We start from the raw sequence: 23063 nt of genomic DNA on the forward strand, positions 1-23063 counted from the left end.
CAAGACCCTTAATTACATCTGCCAAGTCTCTTTTGCCATATAAGGTTATGTTCACAGGTTCCAAAAATTAGGACCTGGATATCTTTGGGGCCATTATCTAAACCATCTATCTCTGAAAGGAGGTTTTGACTAGGATAGAAGTGATGAAAATGGTGGAAAATGAGCAGATTCTTGGATTGGTATTGAAGACAGAGTCGGTTCGTTACCTTACAGATTGAGTGTGAGAAGAAAGAGAAAGACAGGAACCAAGGAAAATCGCCTGAGCGATTTTAAGAAGAGTTTCCATGTATTGAAATGAAAGACTCTAGGAAACCATCTGGGGGCGGGGGGCGGGGCGGGGGAGTTGACTGATGTCAGAAGGTTCAGCTCGTGGACAGACTAAGTTTGAGACGCCCCATCCAAATGGGCAAGTTGAAAAGGCCACTGAGTATGTGAGTCTGAAGTTCAGGAGAGAAGTCTATGGCGGAGGCATCGATTGAGGAGCCTTCGGTGTGTCTTTCAGGCTGTGCGACTGCATGAAATTATTAAGGGTGTGCATATGGATAGAAAGAAAAGAGGTCCAAGGACTGAGGTCTACGGGACTCTAACAGTTCAAAGTTAAGGAGATGAGAAAGAACCAGGACAGAGAGACTAAGAGAGAGCAGCCGCTGAGGCAGGGGGACAACCAGGAGAGGGTGGTATCCTGGAGGCTGGGTGAAAATAGGAGACAGGGAATGGGGGTGGAGGGGGACAACAGCTGAGCCCCTGGAGGGAGGTGGGTACCTATGGCACTGAGGGCGTACCTCTCCAACTCCAGCTCCTGGCACCTCCCCACCCCCAAACACACACCCACACAAACTCTCTCCAGCATGAAAATTAAGCTGGAGCTCTAGGAGCAAAGGTCTGCAGCTTTTGGCCCACACGCCTGCAGAGATGCCTCCTGGCTGTGGTAAAGCTGCGTCTCGTCTCGTAGACATCATCTCCTTCGTCCCATCTGTGATTCCCAGGGGACACATCTGTCACCTGTTTCTGGAAATGGAAAACATCTCAGGCAAGGTCCCCATCTGCTTGCCACCCACTGAGCCGCCTGGCATTGTTATCAATTGGGTGCTCAGATCATTAGTTCCTGCTCAGAAAGCAGCAGCTGCACTAATGTCACCCATAGGGTGATTCCCCCAGGAGGCCTGTCTGCCATCCTGAGCTATTGTTTTCATGCTTTAAACTAGAATACTCTCTTTAAATAGTCCCATTATTCCCTGCATCATATATGAAACATTCATCAAGTCCTCAGAATCAAATTGAAGGCAGATTCTACATTCTGCAGTCTACACCAGACATCTTGAAACACCTACATAGCCAGGCAGTCAAGGAATCTCCATGTCTACCTCCTCCCCTCCCCTCCCCTCCCCTCTCCCTCCTTCTCCTCTTTCTTTCTGCCTTCTCTTCCCTATCTCTTTTCCTACACTACCAATTCCCTGGGAATTTTAATTCAGTACTTCGACCATTGGTTCTCAAGCTTGATTGCATATTGCAATCACCTGGGGAATAAAAACACTGTCGATACCTGGATCCCATTCCCAGATTCCGATTTAATTGATCTTGGGTGTGAGCTAGGCTTTGGGATTTTAAAAGCTCCCGAGGCGATTCTGATGTGCAGCCACGTGTGAGAACCAGCTTCCTAGGTTACCTTCTGAGTAGCGAACCCCAGGGCAGTTTTCTAAAAGCTAGGGCAGGAGGAGTTGATCTCCCTCCAACTCCCTGCCCTGCCTCTCCCTCACATTCCTGGTTTATAGGACAAACTCTCAGTGCCAGTCTGTGCGACGTGAACACCACCCATCGATGCAGCGTGTTGTGTAAATGTCCTGTATCTTCCAAATGGCATGATCCAGCGGGAGCCCTGACACACTCTATCTACCTGTCACTTCTCCACAGCTTCCCTCCTAGGGCACTTTCAGATGGCTTTTTATTTCAGCAACATCAGAGTTTCAGCTGCAACTCTAGCTCCAGATGTGAGCAAAGGGAGCAGAGTAAAGAGGATGGAAATACCCAAGGGCACGCACACGTGCACACACACATACACACACGCTCGCACTCACGCACATGCATATGCACACATAAAAACATAATCGATGAATCAGATTTAGACATGGAATCTGCTGGTACAGAAATCCTGATAGAGAAGCCTCACCCACAATGCTCCACAATGTCTGTCTGTGTCACTAGTTTGGAGATTTATGAGGAAAAACGTGGATCCCTTGCCTCCAAGGCTGGTCTTGCTCAATGAGCTGCACCGCTTAGAAGCGGCCTGCCTCTTCCTCCCTGCTGCCCGCATCTGGGATCGTTAATTGGCAAGATCTAAACAGTAATGTGCCCAGGCTAGATCCAAGTCTATTAAGTGCCATCAATTTCAGGCTCTTTGAAAATAAAACCTGGCATGAGTTTCCAGAAAGCATCTTGGTACTATGTCTCAAGAGCTTGAAATATGGCCAGTTCATATCCTTTCATCTAATTACTTAACTTCCTATCCTAAAGAAATAATCAGAGATGTGGTAGAACATTTATGTATAAAGATCTTCAACAAAGTGTTACGTATAATTGCAAAAAATCAGAAGTCACTGTACACTTTCTATACTACAAGATGGATTTAATATATCACGCTGTATCAGTACAGTCATATGAGGAAATACAGAGATTGTTAAAACAATATTTGCGAATAATTTTTAATGGCGTGAGAAAACGCTCATGATATAATGCTAAAGGAAAAAAATGCAGATAAAATGATTCATTTTTCAGTTTAACCTAATTGTGGATATGTGTATTTATTTGTAGAGAGGAAAACACTGGACAGAAATAGACTGTGGTTGTATCAGTGGTTATCTGGATGGCGTGGTTGTGATTGATTTCTGTTTCTGCATTTCCCAAGCTTGTATCGTGTCTATAGTCTGAAAAAATAAAAATGCTATTATTTTTTTTTTTTAATGAAAAAGGTATCATTTCTGGTTATGGCAGCAAGCTCCTATCAGAGACTGATCTCAGAAGTGACCCCATAATAATCTTCCTCCCACCACCGCCTCTGCACACACTGATACCTTCCAAGCCCTTCCCTGCTCTTCGCTGCCCAAGACCCACGGCGGCTCTGAAGCCGATGAGCAGGGGAGCGTTCCATCCAGCCCCTCGGTCGCCCAGCTGGGGGCTGGGGTTTGCCTGCTAGGCAACAGGATCCGTGACTCCCACAAGGTTGTCTATCCATAAGGACTGTGTGTCATTCATGTTACTCTTCAGCATTAAGAACTTAAAAGGAGCCTCGGGAATTAGAGTTCTTGCCCAGACATGCAGAGGCATGCTTATTCATTCAGTCCATGGAGGGATTTATTAAGCATCTTCTGTGTGTTGGGCGAAGTTCTCGCTCATTCCACTAACGCTGTTGCAGGTCATTACCTGAAGGAGCTGACTGGCAGGGCTGAGAAGGCAGGTTCAGGACTAAAGCTTGGGTTCCACGTGGAAGGAGCTCCACCCTGCTGAGTAGCTGCTTGCTAGGGGTTCGGAGGCGTGATCTCACAAAGGGCACGCGCTCTCTCTGTCTCTGTCTCTCTTCGTCAGATGGAGGTGATTGTTGGGGACTTTGGGATTGTGGTGGTGCCTCGGGACGCAGCTGACACAGACCGAATTATGAATCACTCCTCAATACTCCGTAAATACAAAGTGAGTGCTCCATCTCCCTGCTGGTGTAGCTCTGTGAGGTGGTCCTTCTGTGACAGGCCGAGGGCTGGGTGGAGGTTGGGGGGGTGGATGGGGGGACTGGAGGAGTGAGGGCGCAGAAGGAGTTTAGTGTGGGGGGCTGGCGACCTACCCTCTCTACTCTGTCCCCAGAACAACATCATGGTGGTGAAGGATGACATCAACCATCCTATGTCTGTCGTCAGCTCAACCAAGAGCAGGTATGTTTGACTCATTATATGAGTAGAGAATAGGAAGCAGCCAGACCAAGGCTCTTAGAGCAAAACTCGGCAGCAACCAAAGTGTATCACTGGAGCCCTTTCATACTGCTGGATGCTTTTCGTCCACAGTCCCCCTGGGCTTGTGAGAAGGGCTTCAGAGAAGGGCACGTTCTTCTCTATCAGGTGCCAGTAGGAAGAAAAGGAAATGGTCAATCATAAGAACCCCAGTGAGATTCCTTTCCATGAGACCGTGGTGCAGAGAAACACAAAGGAATGAAATGAGAATAGCTAACACATTAAAATGCATACTGTGCGCCTGGGCCATTCTTAGTGATTTCATGACTCATTTAATCCTTTTAATAACTGAGGTAGGCCCAACTATTACCCTCGTTTGACAGAAGAGAAAACTGAAGAGCAGATGGGTGCAAATTACTTGCCTAAGGCCCCTCAGCTAGGAAGCGGCAGAGCCGGGATGAGGTGGAGTCACCAGGATGAGGGAGGAATCGTGGAGGCAAGAAGGCATTTCCTAACAGGGATTTCATTTCCTTAGCCTAAGCAACAGCTGGAAACGGGGTGCTGGGTAAACCCTTTCCCTGAAAGAGTGGGCAGGCCAGTCCTCCTGCTTTGCTCAGGGAACGATGTCTGTCTGACCGCCGTCTCTCCTGGTCCAGGCTGGCCCTGCAGCATGGGGATGGCCACGTCGTGGATTACCTGTCCCAGCCGGTCATCGACTACATTCTCAAGAGCCAGCTGTACATCAACGCCTCGGGCTAGCGGCCACACAGCCTTCTGCTCCACTCTCCCCTCGTCCTCCGCCAACACACCGGCCCCTCCAGTCTGTCAGTCCCCCTGTTTCTCTCCTGCCTCTCTGTTTCTCCATCTCCTCATCTTGACTGTTCTCCCCCTTCGCTGACTCAACCCTCCACAGTGTGGGGGACCTGCAGAGAACCACGGCATCCCCTATTCCGCAGTCATCTTTGGACAAACTTTCCTCTAGTCTCCGGGTTGGGAGTGGGTGAGGGAATAGGGGTGGGAATTGGGGGAAGTGCAGTCTTTGGAGATGTGCGGGCATCCATATCCCAGCATGCTCTGGGGAGGTGGCTGTGGTGCCCATCCTCCCAGCATGCTCTGGGGAGGTGGCTCTGGCTCTTGCCTTCCCAGCATGCCCTTTACCACAAAGGGCTATTTTTCTTTTTCTCTCTTCTTTTATTTCTTTTTGTTTTGTTTTTTTGTTTTGTTTTGATTTGTTTTTTTATTGTTGTTATTCACCCCTCCTAGAACTTGGATGAAATCAGTGTCCATGGTTCTTTATGTCTGTAGACTTGATGCATTCCTGTGGAATTACTTCCCTTCGCTAGGAGACTGTAGCCAGCCTCAACACTCAGTAAGTGCGCAAGGGCCACACCCAGTGACGGAAGTCAAGCCACCTCCACTTTCCCGACAGCCCCCCACACCCATCTACCTACTCACTCGCCCCCTACCCCCCCTTCCCCCACAGCAGCAGCAGCAGCAGCAGCAGCCTGGGGTCAGGAGTGAGACTTTCAAGTTCTGAAACCTGGGAGGCAAGTCTGGGAATAGTAGGGTTTTGTAGAAGAATTTCAGTCCATTCCTTTAGCTTCAAAAGACTATTTTCCTGATGCTCTGGGCCTATGCTCACACAGAGCCGGTCCATCTCCATTTCCTGGTGGCCTCTGTACAGTTACTTATTTGGCCTGTGACTGATGGCAGAGTGTAGGTTTCCTGCCAGCCAGGCTTATCCAAGGATCCTTCAGATCACCATCTAAGCCATTGGAGGCCGTACATAGCCACATCCCTCCATCTGAGAAGGATCATACACGCAAGGCCAAATCTTAATAATGCAGTCATTTCTGAAATAAAACATGCTAGGAATTCACTCATCTCTGGAGAACTTTGCTAATTGCCACTCTTTATTGCCTGTTTGGCTGGGAAGTGTCTTTGTCATAATGTAAGTTCAGGATGACCTAGGAGAAAGCAGTTTATTGCCCTGTTGGGAACTGATGATTCTCACTCACTATAACTGTAACACAGGTGATGCCTGAGGTCAATTCTTTCTTGAAAGCAGTGCCTTGGCCTTGTTTCTGGGGCTGATTGTATCTCCTGCCAAGCCCAGCAACCGTTGTCATCATCTGAGGAAATCTGCCCAGCAAGGGAGTGAGTTCACAGAACAGCAATTGTGAGGGGCCTCAAGAGCCACTAAACCGTTTCACCCCTTTACTCCCTATTTCCCACCTTCCTCTGCTGCCCCTGGAAACGGTACTGACAGACTCTGTTCTAGTTGTTTAGGCCCCATGCATGTCCTGCTTGGAGAGCCAAAAGGAAATTATTCTCTCATGCTCTGTGTCTCTCATGTAGTCTCTTGCTGTTGGGTTTCCGATTGTCTTTGAGGGATGGTCCTTGAGCAGCAGAATAATGTTATCAAAAGTTAGTAGCAGCTGCGGTCCAGGAGGAGTAGGATGAGATATGACGCCAGAAATAGTGTTCCTCACCTCACACTTCAAATCTGCAACATCCTTCAATAGCCTTTAGGGAAAGGGACTGGATTCAACAGAAGAGCATGGTAAAGTAGCATCCATGAGGGTGTTGGAAATAATCTCCAGAGGAGGAAAGGAAGACCCTATACTTGGGCCTTGGTGTTTGGCTAAGATTGTGGAATCAAATGAAAAAAACTTTAGAGATTAAAAGATGAAAGAGCAGAGATCCGCTGAATTAAATAGCAGGTCCAAGGTCACACAGCAAGTGTAGAGTCTGGCAAAAGGCTATTGTTTCCCTGACCAAAGGTCATCACACCACATAACCTCTGCCCCTCCAGTTCCCATGATACTGACGGGGTAAAGTGTGTTTCTACTCTTCTCAGCCTTTATTTGGCATCTTTCTCCTAAATTATGTCTGACCTAGGTGCTCCCTATATATGGCTTTATATGTGTCAATGATTGAGAGGAAGGCCGTACTTAAGATTCCCTTAAAAATCAAGAAATCTAAACAGCTTGGAGGAAATCCCAAAAAGTAACCCTCTGAATCCAAGAAACGATTGCTTTGTGGAGGCTAAGAAAGCCCCAGAATGCTCAAGATGACACTAGTGCTTGAGAGAGAAAGACAGAAGGGCCTTTGTCTAGGCAGAACAGTTGCGAGGCAGGAAGTGAAATGCAGGAAAACAGGGAGCTGCGTCCCCTGGGGGAACATGGCATTATCAAGGATATGAAGTTCACGACCAGAGTTTACTGTGAGGATCTATGGGAGCAGATCTGAGAAAGACAAGATCTCTTTAGTCTCTTTGGTCCACTCTGCTACTCTGCCGGACTCTGTAGTCAAACCCCACTTAGTCCACAGCCCAAGAGAGGGGACCGGGCTGCCTCTGTGCTCGGTGTGGAGGTAGGAAGGCCCACAGGACGGGAGAGGAGATGAGCTAAGGAAAAGAATAGAGACAACAGAACTAGATTTCTAGGAGTGAAATGGGGCGGATCCTATCTTGGTAAATCACAGGGCTCATGTTACAATATCTTTCCTCTAACACAAGGGAAAGTGACTCTCCCTTTGGGTGTAAATGTCCGTTCCCCACCATGCCCCATTCTTCATTCGCTAGGGGGAGATCAGAGCCCCTCTGTCAGTCCAGGGCAGGACATAGTGCTGTGGCCCAGCCAAGGTCAACACCAAAAAACATGATGCAGAGTTTGAAGTGGTGCCCCAGGTGTCAGCAGGCTGACCTCCAGGCCCTGACTTCCTGTCTGTGGTCTTGTTCTTTCCTACGAAGGCCAACCCAAGGCTCAGAGACTGTGAGAAAGGCATGGCCTGGAGTGATTGTGTCAAGAGAGGCCTGAGCCAATAAAAAGTGTTCCTCCCAGGAGAGAAACCCTTTGTGTCAAGGACTGTCTCCTCAAGGAATGGCCCTCTGGGGGAAGGGGCTGTGCTGCTAGTGGTACCTCATTACCCACCCCCCCATGCCAACCCCAGGCAGTTTCTGGGTCCTTCTTGCTTTCAAGTTCCTTGAATGTACATGGTAACAGGGAGGCAAGTCTCTTACTGAAGTGCCTGAAACCCAGAGCTAGAGCTTCTAGAGACACTGTCCCTCCTGTCTCGGCTTGGCCTGCCTGTCCTCGACATTCTCTAGTTTCATGCTCCAGCTTCTCAAAAAGAATAAGAGAATCTGCTGTTCTAATTAAGTAGAAAGCGAGACCCAACTGTAAATCTACAGCAAAAGGCAAAGAATTATAGGGAGAAATGACTTGTATTTTAACAGCCCAAACCTATTCTCCCAAACTGCGCGCGCGCGCACACACACACACACACACACACACACACACACACACACACACACACATCAGGAAACCAAGAGAGAGAAGCATGTTATATTTTATTTCTCGAAAGAGTAATGCAAAAATAAATCAGTGGAATACGAAAAGCTCAGGATCTCTCCCAAGACTACTGCAGGAAGGTTGACAGAGGATATGGGAAGGATGGAGACAGGGACCAATTTTGTAGCTCATCCACTTAGGACACCTTAGGAATAGCATTGTGGTAATGACGACCAAGATGTTCTGTCAGATTCATCCAATCTGCACCTTCCTATAGCAGCTCAGTAAACTCAGCTCTTCACATGGTTTCTTTCTCGTGTGAGTTTGGCGCGTCCTATTAGCCGATTCCGGTTCGTTAAGAACAAGTTACACCCTTTCCCTCCTTCAGTCCCAGGGCCCAGAGCTCAGCTTGATCCGGGTGGTCTCAAGGATTGGCACGGGGAGGGGGAAGCTTTTTTTTTGAATCACTTTTTGGTCACTGAATCTGCCATTTTGAGAGTAAGATTTGCTTTATGGAAACCAGTTCATTAATAAAAACTACATTCAAGTTGCAGCACTATTTCACAGTGAAATATTTTGAGTAAAATTTTATTGCTTAGAATAGTCATGGACAAAAGTTTATCAACAAAATGTTTCAATTATGTTAATAAATAAGACAATGCTACTAGAGTCTCATATTTTGGTTTAGAATCTTCTCTGTGAGTTGCAGAATTAATCACTTTTTCTTCGTAGTCTTATTTGACAGGAGCCAACAATTGTAAAAACGTTCTTATGGCAGAAGATTTTCCGGCTGGTTTGGCCGATGACACATGTGTAATATGAAAGTATATACAACCACACCCAAAGATCATAAACAGGGAAAAATTATTGGCAATTTTGTAAATTGTGCCTAAGCTTTCTCAGTTAAAAAAAAAAATCAAATCTTAGATCCTACTTAGTCTGTATAGTCTGGTATTGGTTAGCTTTAGCTCCTTAATGAAATTAGATCTTTATGAAATAAAAATATATTTCTTAAATAACTTGAATAACTTGCTTTTTGGCATAAAATGTCTTAAGTAAAATGGAAATTGTTCAACTCACACTTTGTTTTGGCAATGTAAAAAAGCAAAAATTGAATGATTTGTTAATTGTTGAATCCCGCTATGGCTCTTAGTTATTCCATTTTTAGTTGTGACAGACATTGTGTATTGGTTTAGATCTAAGTGATGATTGTCATTAGCTAATATCAGTCGTGATTCCGAAGGTAAAATAGCAGTTTCCTGTTAGGCCAGCTCATTTAAGGTTTAACTACTTGTTAGATTAGTTGGTCTTTAAAAAATCATTTTGGTTCTTAGTATTTTTTTAAGATTGAGATTAGTTGACTCTGTGTATACCCATGTGGGTTTGGCGGCACAGGATAATGAAGCTTGTATGCCTTGTAAATTGATCACTTGTATTTATTATGTTTGCTATTTTGGTCACAAAGCTAAACATTTTTTTTCTCTGTTTTGAAAGTATGTTAACGATGAGAGCTTGTTTAAAATAAGGTATAAACACTGGTTTAATATGCTAACTTTCACTAACTCATAAAATATATGTAGTAAATATGAATTTACATACATGTACATACACATTTTTTTCCCTTATGACCATAAGTAAGCTTCAGATCTTGGAATTTTCCAGAAAGTTCCGTGCAGCCCATAGTATAAAGAAAGCAAAGAAAAATACCTAATCTCTCCTTTCCAGGTGGGAAAATCGAACCACAGCAAGAATCCATAACATTCCCATGACCATGCAAAACATGAAAAGAAGACACAATAAACATATCCCTGGTCCTTGAGACTTGTTCCAAACATTAGACATTACTGAGTAGCTTCTTACTCTTTTCTGCAGCCTCCCAAGAGTACTGAAAGGAAACCACATCCCGGAATAAAATCACAAATACATCTGCTAAGAAATTTATAATCTATGAGCAGTTTCATTTCTAACCCCGTCTGCAAACAGAAATCCCCATGAGTCAAAGCAGATGATGATGTATGTGATCGCCTACCAGAGGCACAATTAACCGAAAAACTCTCAGAGGAGAAGCATAAGAAAGTTTTCACTACAAATTATAGATACTGATGAAAAATCAGAAGGAAAGCTCCCTTAATGCGGCAGCGTCAGGTCAAGACTGGTAACAGAAGCTGAGTCCTGGGTCAGCTACCTCTAAGTCACACGCCCCTTCTCTATTTTTAGGGACAATCTATCCGAACCTCAAAAGTGAAGGAATCAATTCTATTCCAAGGGAGTCACATAAGTCAATTTTCCATTCCTCATCTCTTCTCAGAGATCATCTCCCATTGGTCAGGGGAGACATTTTATAACTTTAACAATCTGTCCCACTGGGGGACCCTTTTATGATCGCATATACCTTGTATTTCTACCCACTGGAAATGAGATGATTCCCAGGGTAACCTTACAAGTCAGACGTTGTAAATGGCAGGGCCTCTAGAATGACTATTCGGAGGGCCACCCTGCTGACTTTTTCCCCATCTAGCTCACTACGGGAGCAAGAAAAACAAAAGTATCGTGTTTGAGTTATGCACATTTTTAGGTTTATGTGATATAGTAAGCAGTAAATCTTACCAAATTAATATACATAAATTTTCCGGGCACAGTTCTTAATTACAGCAAGAGATTTGTAGAATATGTGATTGAGTATGTCAAGACAGGATTATAAATTCACTTCCACAGAGGGTTAAGCAGACCTGTTAGAATTTGGGGGTGGGGGTGTCAGTGTGGACAGAAGCAGAATCCTTTCCTCAGCCACTTGGGTAGATGGCCATTTCAAGATCTTAATTTATTAAATTTTAATTTATTAAAAAGGATGAATGATGTGTCACAAACTACTGATTTTACCTTTATTTTATAGCTGTTTTTTAAAAAAAGACAATATTCATTATAACCCCTACCCTGCTCAGGTTGTCCCAGAAATAAATCCTTCTTGCTTAGGAGATGGCACTAGTTAAATCTCATAAAGTGCCCTCATGGTTTGAAAGGGCCACACGATGCTCAGAAAAAGGGATGAAGGATACTCTCTAGGATACGTTGCTCTTTCTATGGCATTTTAGCTTCCATTGCTTTGGTACCTCCACTATAGGTTTAGAGTTTAATAAAGTAGAAACTGACCACAGGCATCAAAGAATTGTTCTTTATTTAAAACGTGTCCATAAAAAGCCAAGGAAATACCGAGGTGAGGCAGCACCCAAGTTTCCTAGCCGATGCAGAAGCGCCTCTGGTTTTCCCAGCAATTCCCATTGGTGTTACGACTGAAGAGTCTGTTGTAATCGGTTGCAGAAAGGAGCTGAGTGACAGCTGGGATGCAAAGACGTGTGCACAAGCCAGAGTCAGCTCAGCTTTGCCAAAACCCAACTGCTCCCACGGGAGTGTCTTGCAACATATGTTCTGTTGAGAAAAAAGGTTGCAAACCAGGGGCTTGTTGCAATAAACACCACTTGTGATGAACAAGATTCGTAAGTTTAAATTTATTGTTTTAGTTTGTCTTCGTCACTAGACAATCAATTCTGAGGGCAAAGACTATATCACCACTGTACTCCAGCCCCTGGCACACAGTAGGTACTCAAATAAATATATGTTGTAAGGATGGATGGATGGATGGATGGATGAATGGATGGATGGATTCCACCCAGCTCAAGTGTGAGTAGAAATATTCTCTGCTTTGAGGGGAGAATGAGATAAAACACATAGATGCATGTCATTTTTAATGTCTGAAAAGTGGATCGAATTAGCACTAATAAATCTTCTAGATAATTGTACTTCTTTCAATGTCCAAACCACATTTTTCTACCACTTTGAAACCCAAAAGTAAATACCTTCCCAATGTTTGCTTTACTGGTAGGAAACACTGCTAAGATGATGCCGTGTCATCATCAGGAGAAAGGATGTCATTCCCAGGCCCAGATTGCACAGGCAGCAGGGCACCAGCAGGCACCACTGTTCCAAGTGGGCCAGGCTGACAGCCTCTCATTCGATCGCTGCTCACTTCTTCCAGCCTGAAAGTGGAGTATGTGTTTACGTGCTGGGTGGTGAGTGGGAGGGACTCTGACAAGAACATCGGATGCTATGAGGCAACAGTACTTTACTGGTCACAGTATGACTGGACTTCACGTTCTGTTCTAACAGTAAGAAGAATTTTATGTGTGAGCAAAGTCAAAAAAATTTTCCTTTGGTCACATTATGCAAAGAATGAGCTGAGTATCACCCAGTAGGACCTGTCCGTACTCTAGGACTCTGAGGCAAACAGCTGCCCGTACAGTCTGTCCTTCCATCCAGTCTACCCTTTGGGCTCCAGACCCTTGATGTGTCTCATACTCAATGCGATTTCCCTCATGCCCAGCATCAGGAAGCAAAGAGTATCACACTGGTGCATTAAGACATTTATCTGGCCACGGTCTCAGGGATGGGGCCAGCTTCAGCTGACGTGAGCATATGCCTATTCAACACGTTCAAATGTCCCCATCCCGCCTCATCCGCGTGTGATGGCTCCTGAGCCCTAAGGTCCGTATCCTGAGAACCTCAGTTGAGAAATGTCTACAGCAGCTTCACTGTTGCTCAAGAGCCTGAGTGTTGTAGCAGCCCGGGGGCAGGCTGTCCCTAATGTTCTCCAAGTTCTTCACGTCAGCCAGAATCCCATCTATGCTCGTCTCCAGCAAATGGAGGTGGCCCCTCTGCTGACGGGCCCTCTCCTCCAGCTCTGACATCAGGGGCCGCAGCTGGCTGTTGACCTGGGTCTTGGCTCGGGAAAGCTGCTGCTCCAGTAAGATCAGCCCCTCTTCATCCACACTGCCGGGCTGCTCTGTTTTAGAGAACGGGAAAGGAATTAACAGAGACAAGCTGCGGTTAGGTCTTCTTAAACACACGTGGGCCCTTCTGTACACTTAACTCCTTCCTGTGTCCACCTGCCTGTAGCAAATAATATGCCATGCATTTTTAAAAGATTTATTTTAAATTAGAAATAACCTAGAAAAAAAATTCTAAGAGTACTAGCCAAGTTACTGTGTTGTGAACAGCCCAGTTCAAGCCTCGGGGCCCGATGAAGCAACATGAAGCTTGGATTTCTCTTTTTGTGGAAGGGTCAACAGTTTATGGAGGTCAGAGGGGACAGAGCACCGTCCGAGGTGTCTGCCCAACACTGCTCACCGTAGGATCAGAATCAACCCCAAATGATATTTTCTGAACCACCCTCAGGCAATATCTTACTGTTTGCCATTGGAAGACCTTTAGAAATTGGCTGGCCTTCAGGCTTTACAGAGCCCAAGGTATGCTTTGCTATTTGGTGATGGATTCCAGCTGTCAGAAAATGATGCAAGATTTCCTTGTGGCCTGAAACAGTGAGAACCTGGCTAGATATTAGTTTATTTCCAGTATGAACTGTAGTCATCTTTGTTCAGGTATGTTTGACCCATATGTCAGCATGAAGAGCACCTGGCCAGACCCGTTTTGTTTGAATAGGTTGGAGCGGCCCTTAGCCAATTCCAACTCAAGGTCAGGTTACCTCACGCATCTAAGCTGAGCGATAGCATTTGATTGCATGGGTTTATCATACCTAGAATGACTAAACTGTTATTGTTCCAGGCCTGAAGAGAGCAAATAGAGTAGAAATGATACCATAACAAAAATGTTGGTCCAACGGATCAGTCCTTCACCTGGGGGCGGGACAGAATTTAAGAATTTAAGGCCTTATGACATGCAAAGGAAATAAAGCACACTTAGGGACAAAATAACCCTGTCCAAGGGGAGGAAGCATAAGCAGCGCCAAAACAGCAGACGATGAAGAGACCTCGGTTTAAATCCCGCCCCCACAACTTACCGTGTGATATTATTAACTTCTTCAGCCTCGGTTTACTCCTCTGTGAAATAAAATAATAAAACCCACCTCGTAGGACCTTGAAAATACCCAAATGAGATTATACCACGGAAACACCTGGCATCGTGCCTGACATGTAGTAAATATTTAATAGTTCGCATCTACCGTTCTCACCCCATTCTCTCGTTTTCTCTTTAAAGGCCCCATTGGTTTCATTACCTTTTTTCTAGAACATTAAACAAAGCTGTTAAAATCTCGACTGGGGAGTTTCCCCACCCCCCCACCTCCCAGAGGGTATTTTACTCTCTAGGGCTCATTGGATCACAAAGCAGACCCATCAGTAAAGCAACACAGACAATGTTGGTCTCTCAGGGTGATGGTGATAACCCACAGGAAAATCAGGCTTTCAAGTTGTTCTACTGAACTGAAGAAGCAGAACCAAGCCTTTTCTCAAGTGCTGCTGGAGTTCGAATCCCTCGTTCTGTGCCTGCTGCGGTCCAAGCTCCGGCAAACAGGCCAAACGAGGCTCTGACATCAGTTCTAGCTATATTCAGAATTTTGATTCGAATAGGTCTCCTTTGGGGAGGTATTCTGAGTTGTTGCCGCACTATGCCATCGAATCTATGTTATCCTGAAGTTTCGTGCTATCTCAGAGACTACCACCTTTACACTTCTCCCAGGCTGCCTCACAGGCAGCGCGAGCTTCCGTGACTGGATTCATCGAGGCATAACCGTGGTTTGGGGAGGGACGAACGGCAGAATCAGCAAGTGATTCCTGACTCCTGACTTCCGGGACTGCCAGAATCTCTCCCCTCTCCTCTCACAGTGCAGAGCAGGCTCCCTCACCCCTCTCCTCGATTACCATCTCCTCAGCCATCTCATCGGTCTTCTGCATACCCCGCCTTTGAGCTCTCCTCTAAGCAAGCACCCAGTGACCTTTCGGAAATATACAGTGATAATGTTATTCTTCTGCTTAAAATTGTCTACTAGCTTCTCAGAATCAAGGCCAGAATCCTTGGCAGGACTGTCAAGACATCCAGGGTTCACTTTAGCTGTGACATTCAAATCCTGCCTCCACAATTTACTTAGTGATCAGTGAGACATTACTGCCCTCTCTGAGCCTCGATATACTTCCCTAAATACACTTAGCTCTTTCACCTACAGACTTAGATGCTCAGGGACCCATGTTAGAAATAGTAAGACAAGAGTCCAGAACATGTAAAGTTAACTGCCTGGTCTCGGGGCCTGGACACAAAGCAAACTTCCTGATACCCTTAAGTAGAGCTGGAACTCCAGTTCATCAGGGCTACGTTCTGGGAGAAGCCAGGAGCACGGGGCTGGACAGTGGTGGACACGCCACATACCTATTAGGTGTAGGATGCTGTCCAATGTGTTGAGCGTATCTTGGATTGTAACTCCAGCATCCTTGGCTCTGTTATCAACTCTTCGGGCTTCTGTAATTACCTGAGGAAAAATAAATACAAACTTGTCTTGAAAGGGTATTTCCCACATTGGTGAGTTTAAAGGAATCTCCCGGGGCAAGACGTGAGGACTCACCGTCTGCACGGCGTCCACGTCCATGTCGAGCTCCTGCTCCTTCCTCGCCAGCTGTCCTTCCACTTCCCTCAGCTCACTCTTCAGACTGGCCAGTCCCTTCTCCATGGCCAAAGCTCCGTCTGCTGTCACGTTGGCTTCCAAGTTCAGACTCCCTATCTCCTGGGAGAAGAAAAGGAGCCAGGGACGGAAGGAGAGAGGGGTGAGGCACGAGAACATTCCAAAGGCAACTGCAGAAAAAATACAGCTGCAGCCAGGCCCTGATGGAGTAAGTCAGAGGAACGAGGAGAGTGAGACTCAGGGACACGCCCTTCCCCGCGCTCTGTGGGGCTATGTCTCTGGGGACTCGGGGAGTCAGCAGTGAGACACTGCTTCCCTCTCAGGTCGATGCTCAGCAAATGGCGGACGCAACGGGAACCAGTTTGGAAAACCTCGAGAACGAGAAGCTCATCTCATTCTCTGCCACATTTCTTTGCCGCCACAGTCTTTTGCATGACTTTACTCCCTGAGACAGTTGAGTTTGGGGGTGTGGAGAATGAACGGGCTACAGCCTTCAGTTCTGTTTTTATTAGAACAAATCTTATCAATATCTTTATCAACAGCTACGATCAAGCACCAAATTGCTGATGTCTCTACGCCAGAAGCCATATAAAAGGAGGCACATAAAATTGGTCTCTACCCTCGAGGGTACTAAAATTAGAGATTATTTTTGCAAGTTACCAAGTGGTCCAAGAGTGAGGCCACATGGTCCAGATCCAAAAAGTTCCCTCTGGGCTTTCTAGAGTTACATAAGCTTTCCGGAGGTCATGCTTAAATAAGAACTATGAAGCGCTCTTCCTGCTGAGAAGCGCTCCTTCTCCTGGAGCATGTAACATGGCCTGTGTGTGTGTGACCAGTCTGTCTCTCCCCGTCACACTGAATGCTCCTGGAAGAGAAGGACGGGGTCTTTCGCATCTCCACATCCCCAGCACCAAGCACAGTGCTAGCTCATAGTGAAAAGAAAGAGAAAAATGAAGCTTACACATGAAACAGAGGGACAAGGGATGTAGACTCCAGAATTTCATCAGCTTGAATGAAAACACGGATGACGGTCGTTATGAGTTGAACTGTGCCCCTCCCCCCATTCATATGTTGAAGTCATAACCTCAGTACCTCACTATGCGACCTTATTTGGATGTACGATTGTTGCAAATGTAATTAGTTAAAGCGAGGTCCTAGGGGAATAGAGTAGGCCCCTAATCCGATATGACTAGTGTCCTCATAAGAAGAGTTGGAGACACTCAGGGAGAAGAACCCCATGTGATGACAGAGGCGGAAGCTGGAGGGATGTTGTGCAAACCAAGAAATGCTAAGGACCGACAGCCGCCCCCGGAAGCTAGGAATGTTTCTACACAGAGTCTCGGAGGCACACGGCTCTGCCAACACCTCGATCGCAGACTTCCAGCCTCCGGAACTGTGGGAGAATTCATTTCTGTTGTTTCAGGCTACCCAGTTTGTGGTACTCTGTTATAGCGGCTTTAGAAAACTAATGTAATAGTCTATAGATAGATAGATAGATAGATATAGATATAGATTAAAAAAAAAAACAAACAAATAAAAAAACCAGGCTTGGCTGGTTCTTCTCACAATGTTGTCCAAAAAGGGAATTGAAAACGAGGGGTTCTAGCACCTAGTCAATGACGGCCCCATGACTCAGTCAACAAAAGGGGTGCCAGGTGGGTCTGGGGCCACGACAGACCACAACAGGACTCTGAGCCCACGGGTCAAATTGAGCCTAGTGCTCTCTCCCGTTCCACACCACCCTTGGGTTTGGAGGTGCTCTGGCCGACCTGCATCTCGATTTCCCCTTACCTGCTCGATCTTGCCGGTGATCTTCAGGGCCTCCCCGGCCGCATTCTTTGCCCTCTGGGCATCGGCAGCAGCACCGCCCAGGGCGGCTTCCGCTTGCTTGGTCTTCTCGCTGGCGCCCTCGACCTTCTGGCTAATGTAGGAGAGTTTCTTCATGGCCTCTTCGGCTTCTGCTTTTCTGTCTTCGACCTGCAGGTCAAATTCTGAAACGAAGAGGAGAAAACATTGCGAGAAGGATAAAAACTAACTTACATAACTAACTTACGAATGAAGATTAAAAGGGCTGAAGTTTTTAAGAAAAATTCCAGAAACAGGGTTATTGCTGCCTGGAAACGTGAGTGTGGGAAGCTGTGGCTATGACTCCTCCTTATCTGGGAGAAAGCATCTTAAAAGCGGCCTCAAAAGGGCCATAATTAGTCCTTCGCTTAGGGACACTGACAATCAGCCTGCCCTGGGTCCCCACCACTGCAAGAGTCTGAACACCCCAAAATGAATTAGAAGCAGGTGGAATCCTTAAAGCCCAAAGTTTTAAGCCAGAGCCTTAAACACTGAGCTGCCAATGATGACAGCTGACGACTGGATGGAATGGGTAGAGAGATATTCTCCGTGAAGAAAATCTCAAGACTTTAGGAATGTTGTTTTGTTGTTGTTGCTCTTTGGTGAAGAAGCCTGAAACTTTAACCAAATCTCTACAAGGCACAAACCCAAATTTCCTGGGACCTGGATGCTGTGGCAAAGTTTGCTCCATTATTACCACAAAGCAACTGTATTAGTTCTATGTGGGAACTAAATAGACTACTATAAAAAAAAGAAAAACTATTGGTATAGTAGTGGGATGCTGAATCTGTGAAGGGCCTTCGAGATCACTAAATTCAAGCTCCTCCCTTTAAAAAGAGGGAAGTTAGGGTCTGGAAAGGCTATGTAATTTATGCGTGACCTATGGTCACACAGCGAGCTCAGCCTTGTCTCGTGGCACAGCAGAGATGGGAACTCAAGCCTTCTGTCTTCCAGTTCAATTCTTTCCATTACATCAAAGATCAATGAGTTTTTTCTTTAGAAAGTTACTTTTTGAGCACCTATTAAATAATACCCCCAATATACCTACCACTTAGAGAGACAGATGAAGATTCAAAAATAAACCAAAGTCATGGTTATACCTTTAAAATATCAAGTGACCCGACCCAGGAAACACTCACCTCTGAGGTTTTTTAAGATGTTCTCAACTTCATAAAAAGTGGCATTGCCCATACTTAGTGCTTCTTGGGCTCTGCTTTTTGCAAGGTTGGCACGGGAAAGCAGCTGATCTGATTTCTGTAAATAAACAGATAGAACAAGATTAGAGTACATGTAACATACACCTGGGAAGTGCATTCCTGCCAGCAAAATCACTCTGATATATTTCTCTTCACGACAACAAGAACGCTGTGATTCACCCAAGAGTCTAGGGGTTCTATAGCAAGCCCTTCCACAATCTGGGACAGAACAAACTTTATAACCCGATGACTCCAAGGATCCCATATAGAGAACAGTCTCAAACTCTATTCCGCTCTCAGAGACAAGAGCAGTTTGGCAAATCATAATTTTAAATTCTAGATACTTCCCGAGGCCAAGCAAGCAGACAGAGTTAGACCAAAATTGGACCCAGGAGACCTGAGTCCTATTCCTAGATTTGAGGGCTGACTCAGTGGTAGAGCTGAGCCAGTTACTTCAAGGTCTCTGCATCTCAGTCACTTCCTGTAGAAGCAGCTGTTCCATGACCTTTAGAAGCTTTTCAGTGGTTCCTCTTGATATACTTATTCACACGGTAGGCATTCGGCATGTATCTGTTGAGCGAATCGATTAACAAAGGGATACCTGTCTCCCATTCTTTCCGTTCTGTAAGAGCTGCCGGGTTTCTTTTTCCCAGTCTCCCAGACTGCTCTGCATACGCTTGAGCTCATCCATATGCTCAGTCACCAGGCCTGAGAGAGAATCAGCTTTTTGTTGGATCCTCTTCGCTTCTATCTGTGAGCCCAAGGAAATGAATGAGTCTGACTTTCTGCTCACCAGTCACTACACCAGCCTTCCTAGGACCTGACATCATCGTTTGAAAACAAAAAAAAATCTGGGTCCAAAGTCTAACAGAAATGAAGCATTATGCCTAAAGAAATGTCAATCAGCAGGTCCCCCAGGCATCAAATAGGCTTTTTTTTTTTCAAATTTATTTTTAATTATAGTTGACATACAATATTATATTAGTTTCAGGCGTACACCATAGTGAATCAACACTTATGTACCTTAAGATCATGCTAATACGTCTAATAAACAGCTGTCACTGCACATTGCTATTACGATATTATGGACTACATTCCTTATGCTGTGTATACATCTCTATGACTTATTTTATAACTAGAAGTTTGACATTCTTAATTCCTTTCCCTTTTTTCCACCCATCCCACCACCCTCAAACAGGTTTTGTGTCTCTTTTTTTAACTTATTATTTTATGTGTTAGTTTATATACACAGGATCATTTTTGTGAGAATCATTGTGAGTGATTTTTGCTGTAGGTAGAAAGCTGGATCTTCTTAACCTAATAAGTTTGGGATCAACAACAGCAACAATGCAAAACTTGTGAGAAGAACACATGTCTTCTGAGTGGCCGTACATAGAGATATACTATAGATTGGATCCCAATTGTAAATATCAAATTTTATCTATTATAATTTCCTACAAGTTTCAACAGCACTCAAACGTTTACCTACTAATAGGTTCAAGATGTGAGCCAAGGCCTTTTCAGAGACCAAGATTGGTCTCTGAAAACGTTTGGTATCTAAACGTTTGGTATCTAAAACGTTTACCTACTAATAGGTTCAAGATGTGAGCTAAGGCCTTTTCAGAGACCAAGATTGGGCTTAAAGAACAAGGAAATAGATCATAAGAAGGATAAATGCTGTTCATACTCTAAACAAGAAAGGTCAACTAAATGATCGAACGATATTATGGAACTCCCAGAGAAGAAAGCATTATGGCCCTTCTTCTGTACATCGGCATGAAGGGAAGATGCCCTTACCTGCAAGGACTGATCATTCACTCCCTGAAGCTGAGACACAGAATCGAGAAGGCGGAGACTGTGCTGGTAAGACTTATCTGCTTCGATGTCCATTTGAGTGGCCTCCCTTGACAACTGCTGGGCCAGAGACTTGGTTTTCTCTAATCTGTGGGGAGAAGGTGGAGGGACTTTGAGAATTCATTCTTTTTATTAAAAGCAAGAATCCATTCTGTTGTTTTATAAGTATACAGTTGGAATTATCCGAAGAACCAAATGAGCCTATATGTCAGCTATGTGTCCTTCTCCACAATCTAAATATAAGCCTTCGAGCTGATACAGATGCGTCAGGAAAATTCGGCCCACGTTTCCCAATTCTTGATAACATCATTATATTACTTTTATATCCTCCATGCCATCAGATGGGTTTACTCACATCCTTCAAATACCGCAGAGGGTGACCACATCTCCAAGCATGCACTCTCAGTCAAAACACAAACTTTACTTAGATCGATCAACCTTATTCTTCAAGCCTTAAAGGCATTCGCTTTCCCCCCAAAGTAACTCTCTCATTCTCTTGTCCCTCTTATTATTAATATATTTTTTAAAGAAATGCACCACCCCCTCAAATGTGCTTTGCCTTATACCCCGGGAGGATGCAGATTGCACTGGCCCCAGGAGGACCTGTTGAAACGTACTTTCCCACAAGCCCTTGCACCATGGAGCCGTCCAGGCTGCCGCTGCCGCCGCCCTCCTGCAGAGCTTTGCGTGCCAGTGACAGAGCTTGTTGGGAATAGTCTTCGGTTTCCCTCGCCAGTTGCTCCATGTTACTGGCTGACTCAACATGGCTGAAAGAATTAAAAATAAAGCATTTGAGTTTTCGAGCAAGAACTTCCTTTCAGACTTTTATTTAAATGAAGGAAGAGGAAAGCCTAACAGAATTGACCCAGTTTGGGGGAATTAGAAGAACTATTAAGAAGCAGGATGTCTTCTGGAGAAGCAGCCTCATGTCATAGACTTTTTGGTGATCTTTTCCACCTATGGCGTAATCAGGGGAAGCCCAGGGCTGGGGGAGGGAAGTGAGAGGGGCCGTGTAGGGAGCAGCATCAGGGTGATAAAATACGAATTGCATTTGTAGGTTGTTTTCTGCAGGAAAAAAAGACCCATAGGTCTTGTTTCATCCAGGATCCAATCCCCTACTCACTTTTGCTACAACTTTAAACTGGGCCCACCACTAGGGAGAAAAAAGCCTGTCAATAAAAGTCCCCAGATGCTTTTGTCCTTCTTCTAGAAAGTGATAAGAAAAACAAGTTCAGGAGGAAGCTCAAGCTGCAAAAACACAAGCCAGCCTCTTTGGCTAACCGAATTCCATCTGAGGTAGACAGAGCCTGCCACCCCGCTGAGCACTGGGCGCTAAGCAAACCTCTTCAACATGGCGGGATTTATAGTTAGGCAAGGACATAAGAGCTTCCTGCTATCACTGAGGCCCTGCAGAGCCAGTTTTCAGGAGGAAGTCCCCTCTCTGCAGACTTGGCCCCACAGGCTAGCAAAGACTTGTTGGTACTTGTTCTCAGGCTCGGCATGGGAGCTTGAGAGTCCCTCAAAGCTGCAGAGTGTTCTTTTCCAAGGGCTGATTCATTTCATGAGGCCTGAGGAATCACATCTGACATACGCCAAAGCCATACTGTGAGTCATGGAGAACTCTGGGAAAGAAGCACACTGAGCCTCAGCTCTTGCCAAATGACCATGCCTGGTGGCCACCAAGACACATAAAAGCCAAGAGGTTAAAAAAAAAAAAATGGCTTCAAGGTAGAGGAATGGTTGCAAAGGAGCCTGGAGGTAATGAATATGCTGCTTAGGGCTCGAACGCCCAGCAATGTCATTCAAGTCTGGCCTTGCAGAGATGATCAGAGGCAGGGGCGCCCTCTGCTAGTGCTCACCTGTCTGCCAATCTCGTAGCCTCCTGAGCCAGGCTTTTAAAACCATTTGGCCCCACGTAGTGCTCTGAGGGAGGGATGTTCTGTGAAAAAGGAAAATTGGTTAAGGTTTTGCACTTGGCCATAGCGCCTAAGCAGGTTCTGCATCTGTCCCATCAGAACTGCTTGTCATTAGCCACACAGCATTCTACACCCTGATATATCGAGTCTCTCATCACTAGGGTCACTACAATTAAAAACGTATAGACAAGAATAAAGACCCATGTTCCAAAAAAGCCTGTATATAGATACAGTGCACTAAAATATATATACATGTTCATATGTATTTCAAGTCCAGTAGAATATGGTGGCTATTCTTAGTAATGGGATCATAGGGGATTTTTATTTATGTTCCAAAGTTTCTACAATAAATGTTATTTTTGTAATAAGAAAAAAAATCAATACATACTATTTTCTAAATCGTTTACTTAGCATATTATCTGCTTATCTTCTAATTTCCTTTATTCATCTCCCACCTGCCCACTTACATTATTGTCACCTTTGCCTTCTTCATTCAGAAACAGAGAGTGTTCATTCAACTCCCTTCCTCCCGCCACACTACGGACTCCATCATTAAGAAGGTT

At 45.2% G+C, this 23063-nt stretch overlaps 2 protein-coding genes across 2 annotated transcripts in view; one reads left to right on the forward strand and one right to left on the reverse strand.

Moving 5' to 3' along the window:
• The window catches only part of NMNAT2 (nicotinamide nucleotide adenylyltransferase 2), a gene marked incomplete at its 5' end in the record, with an annotated part of 30069 nt that extends 21813 nt beyond the window's left edge, over positions 1-8256 (forward strand). Inside the window, 3 exons of the mRNA XM_011361261.2 lie at positions 3580-3681; positions 3850-3917; positions 4589-8256. Of these exons, the coding sequence (XP_011359563.1) occupies positions 3580-3681; positions 3850-3917; positions 4589-4691 (273 nt within the window). The remainder of the gene's footprint in view (positions 1-3579; positions 3682-3849; positions 3918-4588) is intronic.
• A 3465-nt stretch (positions 8257-11721) lies between these two features.
• LAMC2 (laminin subunit gamma 2) overlaps positions 11722-23063 on the reverse strand; it is a 51419-nt gene continuing 40077 nt past the window's right edge. Inside the window, exons 12-20 of the mRNA XM_011361262.2 lie at positions 22444-22523; positions 21202-21351; positions 20528-20672; positions 19332-19481; positions 18674-18788; positions 17481-17680; positions 15633-15791; positions 15440-15539; positions 11722-13064 (exon numbers count right to left, since the gene is read on the reverse strand). Coding sequence (XP_011359564.2) covers positions 12811-13064; positions 15440-15539; positions 15633-15791; positions 17481-17680; positions 18674-18788; positions 19332-19481; positions 20528-20672; positions 21202-21351; positions 22444-22523 — 1353 coding nt within the window. The 3' untranslated portion in view covers positions 11722-12810. The remainder of the gene's footprint in view (positions 13065-15439; positions 15540-15632; positions 15792-17480; positions 17681-18673; positions 18789-19331; positions 19482-20527; positions 20673-21201; positions 21352-22443; positions 22524-23063) is intronic.

This window comes from Pteropus vampyrus, unplaced genomic scaffold (genome assembly GCF_000151845.1).
Source record: "Pteropus vampyrus isolate Shadow unplaced genomic scaffold, Pvam_2.0 Scaffold65, whole genome shotgun sequence".
In the NCBI taxonomy this organism is placed as follows: domain Eukaryota; kingdom Metazoa; phylum Chordata; class Mammalia; order Chiroptera; family Pteropodidae; genus Pteropus; species Pteropus vampyrus.